General features: G+C 35.0%; 1 protein-coding gene across 1 annotated transcript; it reads right to left on the bottom strand.

The window, feature by feature from the left end:
- Positions 1-580: 580 nt before the first annotated feature.
- On the bottom strand, positions 581-2,570 carry LOC140918772 (uncharacterized). The gene is made up of 2 exons (XM_073363567.1): positions 2,547-2,570; positions 581-1,069 (listed from the first exon to the last, which is right to left on the bottom strand). Exons 1-2 carry the CDS (start codon positions 2,568-2,570, stop codon positions 581-583), a joined length of 513 nt encoding a protein of 170 aa, XP_073219668.1.
- Between the last annotated feature and the right edge of the window lie 4,616 nt (positions 2,571-7,186).

Below are 7,186 nucleotides of genomic sequence, written 5' to 3'. Positions count from 1 at the left end.
TTAACTGTTAATTTCGGTTGGTGACCCTTTACAACTATTGTGGAAATCTGGGCTTTGCCCTCATATGAGAGCCAGGACGATCCTACCGGTTCGTACCCTGCGGATAGGAATGTAGATGGGAATGCCTGACTGGAGCTGTGTTAGGAGGATCTTACGGGGCGCGTGGAGATCACTCATGATGTTTAGTTTGTTTTGGAGAATGATCAGATTGGGTTGACATAGAGGGAACAAACGTCTTTCTTTTGGATTACGTTATTTTTAACTGGAAAACTGTACCCTTACTAATATTGTCAGCTTGACATGTTATTTTCGATGGGTTACATGTACCACTTTTTGATGTGTAAATATTTTGGATTCATATTTTGAGAAACTTTTCCGCTGCTTGTGAATTATAATGACTCAATTATTTATCCAAAGGCATTACCTTGTTTATTTATCTGTTTTATTTTAATTTCTTTTGAAAAAAAAAATACACCATCGCTTTGAAAATCGGGGTGTTACAGCCTTCTTGTCTTTGGATTTAAGCCATAGACTTTCGCTTCTTCATGGGCTCGTCCTCTACTAGTTCAATCTCGTGAGATCAGAGGGAACTAATTACTTCTTCTAGACAAAGATTGTTTAGATTATTTGCTTCTAGAATTGTTGTGATCCTGGGTCTCCATTTGCTTGGAATACTTCTGACCATTTTCTTTACATGATATGCAATTGAATAGCTTTTTTGAAGCATCCTCCAGCCTAGAACTATAGTCTGAAATCTTGAAAACATCATCTCAATGACTTCATCTTCCATCAGTTGAAATAACCCGTACTTTCTACCCAGAAGATTGGCTTTGGCTTCTTGCACCTGCTTACTTCCTTTGTAGGTCAAAACTATAACATCAAGTATGTTTTTGGTCGTCTCTTTGTTACTGTACTTGTTCAATCCCTTGAATGTGATCGCATTCAACATAAAAGTTATGGCTTTATGATGCATCTGAAATTGCTTTTTCTGATCAGAATTCATGTCCTTTTTGGATACTTCAATACCATCATCACTTGTAGGAGCATTGTATCCATCTTCAACCAAACCCTAGAGTTCAGAATCTTGATAAATGAAAAAGCTTATTTGTCTGGTTTTCTAGTACTCAAAACACTTTTGATCTAACAAATATGGTTTTTGATGTTTCCTCTAACAACTTCATCGCCAAGGTTAGACATAATAGAATATTGGATCTTAACTCAAACATTGTAAGTTGCTCAGGTCTTCAGACCGAGCTCTAATACCAATTGAAGGTTGAAAAACACAAGAAAATGGGAGGTTTGATTGTATTTTCCAATTTTAAACATTTCTTTGATAAAATTGGTAATTAAAAGCTCATAATGAATCAATAAAAGAAAGAAGTTAATCACGCAGAGGTTTATACTGGTTCACCACCAAACCGGTATCTACGCCCAGTCCCTTCGCCTAGAAGGATTTTCTCCAATGATTCAAAATGAGTTACAACACTTTACCTCAACCAGTTAAGTCTTCTCAACTTCAAGTTTGCACCTACGAACCATTGAGGAAAAACAACCACTACTTAGGGGTTGTTTAACATAAACTTCTTCACTTATATAACCATTTAGAAAATCACTTTTAATATCCATATGAAATAATGTAATGTTATTGTTAGAAGCAAAAAGAAGTAGGATACGAATATTTTCTAACTTGGTCATTGGAGCAAATGTCTTAGTGTAATCAATGCTCTTTTGATGACTCTAGCATTGTGCAACAAGTCTTGCCTTGTTTTCTGAAAACCCACTTGGTTCCAATAATGATTTTTTTTTGTCTATGTACTACATCCCAAAAATCATTCCTCTTAAAATCATTTAACACTTCTTGCATTGCAAGATTCCATCCATCATTTGCATTTCCAATGATTAGTGTTTTAGATTGACATTACTTGTACTTCCATCCAAATTTTCCTTCTGATTTATTTCGGCTACTTCTTGCTTGGTCAGATTCATCTTCTGATAATTTGCTTGTATCCAATTATTCTGAAGAAACAAACTTGTATTATGCTTCTGCTAAAATATTCAGATTTTTTTTATTCTCTTAGTTCCTTTAAATTTTTGAGAACCTGTTTTGATTTTTAAGATCAATCTTCTTGTCATCATAGTAAACATAATACCATACAATAATTAAATTTAAAAAAAGAGGTAACCTATATATCAACAATTTCAGTTTCACTATGAACACCCTCTTAGTTCTTTGTTTTTGGTTTTCAAATTCTAAATTTGCATATTCTCTTATTAGAGGGTTTGGATGAAGGGATTTGAATTCCCTACCAAGTTTGTAGTCTTGATGAATTTGATTGGAGTGTTTAGAGAAGTCTCCTGATTCTGATTGTTCATTTAACACTTCTGTTTCTATTGATGTATCAAGTTTCTCTAGTAATTCTGGTTTTGATGAAACTTGAGATTCATCAGATGGTCCTGACTTTTTTGATAGTTCAGGTGCATGATATGGTTCTTCTTTTTTTGATAGTTATGGTTAATTAGGTGGCTCTCAAAGGTACTAGGCTAACCAATCCTACTTCCACCAGAGTCATGTCTTGGGACATAAACCTTTTTCCCTAAATAAGTTGCTATCATCCATTTACCAGATACCATGATTGGTGTTTCAACTTGGTTTCTTAGAACATCTGCAACATAAACAATTTTGTCTTTTGGTACCCAAATTTGATTGGGTCCTTGTTTGTTAGTCTTAAAAGGTTTCTTGTTTTTCTTTGTATTTAACATGGGACAAGATAATCTAGGTTGACCTTTTATAAAACAAACAATACACAAAACATCAGAGTGAATAAGTTTAGGTTCAATTACTATTTCTTCAAATCATATACCTCTTTTACCGTTTCTACTAACACCATAAATCATAGATGCATACTTGCTTCTTTCCATACCATTAGCAAGAAAATCTTGGAATACTTCTTCATGCTTACCAGAATTACATTTGGTATTTTCAACATGGATATCTTTAAGATTTTATTTTTAAGTTCATCAAGATCAGTTTTCAAATTTGCATTTTCTATTTTAAGTTTAGTAATATCAATTTTCAAAGTTTCACTTTTTGTTTTAAATTCAACACTTTGATTATTTAAAACATTAACTTTTTCAGTCAGGTTTGCATTTTCTTTCCCAAGTGTTTTTAGTTTTAAAGAAAAATTTGTGATTGTTACTTAAAAACTCGTTTATAGCAGTAATTAAATCAGATGTAGTTAAGTAAAAAAATACCTCAATTTCTTCATCTGCTAATTCACTAAATCCAAACATGTTGAACCCTTGGATCTTTCCTCAAATACTATAAAATGTTCAGCCTTGAGACCGAGCTCTGATGCCAATTGAAGCTGTAAACACAAGAAGGGGTTAAATTGTGCTTGATAAAGTTGGTAACTTTTTTTTAATGAATTACTTAGATAAGAAGTAATCGGGTTCAAAGGCAGCAAACAATGAAAGCATAAATAATTTGGACACATATCTCTTCCCCTCATTCAGAAGGCTTTAATCCATTAATTCAAATACCTTGAATTACAAAACACTTGACCCTCCAAGCCATTCTTCCCAAACACCTTGACAACACCAGACTTTTGAGGAACTAACCACATTGACCCTACATGCCAAGTCTTCTCCTAACAACCTGACAATCCCGTATTGAAGAACGAACTACACCACTATCGGGTTGGATATAAAAGATTGGAACTTTAAATGTTTACTTCTAACACTATTGGGTTGAACACCTTTTGCTAATTTGATGAAAGCTGGTTGGTTTTTATAAATTACTTAGATAAGAATCAATCGGGTTCAGATGCAGCAAACAATCAAAGCAAAAATAATTAGACACATAGATTTATCTTGGCTCACCACTAACTTGGCTACATCCAGTCCTTTCACTCAGAATGATTTAATCCACTAATTCAACAAGCCAGCCAGTCTTCCCACACAGCCTGGCAACCCTAGAATGTTGAGGAACTAACCACCTTGATCCTACAAGCCAAGTCTGAAGTAACAATGTCGATTTACAAGGAAGGGGGTTTGAATTGTAAATGCACCTTTTAAAAAATTTCCTGTTGAAACTTAAGAAAAATACCCAAGATTGATCTTGGTTATGAAAAAAGAAAACGGAGAACGTTCTTGGTTTTTGATGTAAAACAGAGAACGTTCCTTGATTAGCTTAAAACAGAAAATCAGTTTATGTTTTATCTTGGTTAGTCAATTCAGTATGATAAATAAAGAGATAGGATAGAGAATACCACTCAAGAATTTTATCCTGATTCTCCCAACGTGGGTTACGTCCAGTCCTCACACTGTAAGATTTTCCACTATGTGTTTAAAAACAAAGTACCTTCTTGATCTTACAACACCTAGTCTAGATCAACCTTGATCTATTTCAATCTCTATTACTTTCCACCCAAAAAGCAATAACAACACCTATCTAACCTTGATAGAATGTAATCTTAAACAAACTATGAAGAAACTCTTATAGTTTGAGTTTTTACAATTTGATTGTTTTGACAGAATCTGAGATTTCTCAACTCTTGTTTGAGAATTGATTCTTTACAAAGAATCTAATGATAATTGCGCAAACTAATATATGAATATGAATCAATAGCTGTTTCGCAAAAAGCAGAATGTATGATTGCCTTTGTTTTGCAGAATTTCAGGTATGTATGTGATTGATTTATGGATTTCTTAGCACTTGAATTTCTTGTCTTGATTCGGGATATTGGCCTTCTATTTATAGGCTGTAGAGGCACTGAATGAAGGTACACAAGAGCTGTTGGAGAGGCTCTCCTTTTTGACTGAAACATTATTTCAGAATAAAAATAATCCTTCTTTAAATAACTTTTTGACTTTATTGGTTTAGCTTTTAAAGCAGTTTTGTCCTCTTTTAGAAAGTACTCTTGATGTTTCTTCATTGATCTTGGATGGTACATTCTCTGTCTTGAGTCTTGAGTGTAGCTAGAGAAGTTTGGAGATGAATTACAAGCTATTTCAGAGGAGATGCAGTGTTGCTGTTATTGTGCAGAAAACGGAGAATGATTTAACATTCTTGGTTTGTTAGTTTGAACTTTCTTGAGCTTCAATAATCATTCTGGAGTTCCCGTTTTAATCATTCTGGATTTCCTTTGCAATTGTCTTGTCATATGTCAAGATTGATCGAACTTTCTTTACATTTGATTTTTGGAGTTTGCAAACTGTCATGACTTTTGTCTGTCTTTGAGTCCTTTTATTTTTGAGATCAAATAGCCTTTTTGAGCTTGGATGAATCCTACTTGTTCCTTGCCATGTACTGATTAGATATGAATAAATTTCCAGGGCAGACTCTTTGTTAAAGAGATAGAAAAAGTTTGACCAATATGTTGTGATGGACAATTTCTGAAGCTGGAGATCATTCTCTGTTTTGATGTAGAATGATCTTGTTGTTGTCTTTTCTGTTTTGCTTAATTCTATTCTTAATTAAATCCACTCAAAAACACATGTTAAATTAATATAACATTTTAGAATCACAATTAACTTTCTTAATTAACCTTTGTTTATTTTCATCAAAACTTTAAATATAGAGTTTGTCTCAACAATCTCCCCCTTTTTGATGATGACAAACATGTTAATTTAGATTTTAATTCTGATTCTAATATAAAGTATGTACAAGAGCTTTAACAGCTCCCCCTCAATTTGTGCATTTTTTAGTTTAACAGAATTTAAAACAATGTATGGAATAAACTAGTTTTTCATTTAATTAATAACAAAGATACATCACTATTGGCAGAACTACATAATCAAGCTTTTACAGATTAAAACTAACTTAATTATCCCCCTTTGTCATTCAAAAAGACAATAGTAAAACAACTAAGAAGCTAAGGAGGGAGAAGATCCTTCTGAAGAGGAGGATTTTCCAGGATGAGGAACTTGAGAAGGAGGAGGAATCAGATGAGGAGGCGGAGATGGAATTCCCAGTTTGGGAGCAAGGTGGTCTGCCATCCAAGTTCTTAGTATAGTAGTTTCTTGATCGTGCTGAACTTGTCGTGCCATTATGATCTGAAGAGCAGCCATAATGTCAGAGTTAGAGGGTGCAGTTAAGGTGGGAGTAGAGTGAAGGTGAGTAGAGGGTTGAGAGGTGGTAGCAATAACAGTGTTGGAAGGAATAGGCGTTGTAGTGATGGATGGAATAGAAGCAAAGGAGGATGATACAGAGGGTAGGGGACCAACAGATGTGTTAGAGGGGCCAACAGTAGCTGGAAAGTTTAAAAAATGACTGATGCCGAAGATGAAAGAGCTGGTTTTCTGAGGGGAGAAAAATAGTGGAGACATAGTAGAGAAAAGAGGATTAGACAGGAAGTTACCAAAGTCATGGGTAGGGGAGTGAAGTGTTTGAGAATAAGAGGGAATGGTTGAGGATGATATGCTGGATGTTTGAGCAAAGAGGGTTGAAGGAGTTTGGGTATTTGCTGGAGAACGTTCTGGAGGTGGTGGAGAACGTTCTGGATTTGGTGAGGAATGTTCTGGTGTTGCGATTTTTTCTGTGGTTTCCTCAGGATCAGTAGGAGGTGATGAGAATGGAATAGGGTTTGTGCTGATCGTTTGCGTTTTAATGAGGTGGGAAAGGATGGAGGAGTAGGTGTTTGAGCAGAAGAGGTTTTGCGCATATGAGACAGATTCTTGGTAGAAAATTTTGAGATTTTAACCAGAGATGTTTCAGATGCAAGAGAGACTCCAAAATGCCTGAAGACTTTAGTCAGGACCATCCCATAAGGCACAATATTTTTTCTGTAGTCTTTGGTGGCTGCACAAATCATGTGCTGGAGAATTATATAGAGTAGATTCAGTCTCTTGCAATTGAGAAGATGATGAATGAGCAAAGCATCATTATCAGATACATACTCATGACTTTCACAGTGAGGAATCAAGGTATGTTGGCACATGTTATTGAACACCTTGGGAAGGGGCTTAAGATAGGTGGACAAATAACGAGTGGAGTCTTCTTCAAATAGATCAGATAAAACTTCAGTCTTGCGAAGACTCAAAGCTGAATACTAGTGGTCACCAAAAATAGATGGACCTTCTGTTGGTAGCTGAAGAATGGAGGCCAGAATATCTGGAGTCAGTTTGATTTCCACTCCCTTAATCGTAGAGATGATTAGAGATTTGTCAGCAAATGTCTTGGCATTGC

Source organism: Cicer arietinum, chromosome 7 (assembly GCF_000331145.2).
Source record: "Cicer arietinum cultivar CDC Frontier isolate Library 1 chromosome 7, Cicar.CDCFrontier_v2.0, whole genome shotgun sequence".
NCBI lineage: Eukaryota > Viridiplantae > Streptophyta > Magnoliopsida > Fabales > Fabaceae > Cicer > Cicer arietinum.
The sequence above is the reverse complement of the archived record's forward strand: the minus strand, read 5'-3'. Positions and strand labels throughout refer to the sequence as shown.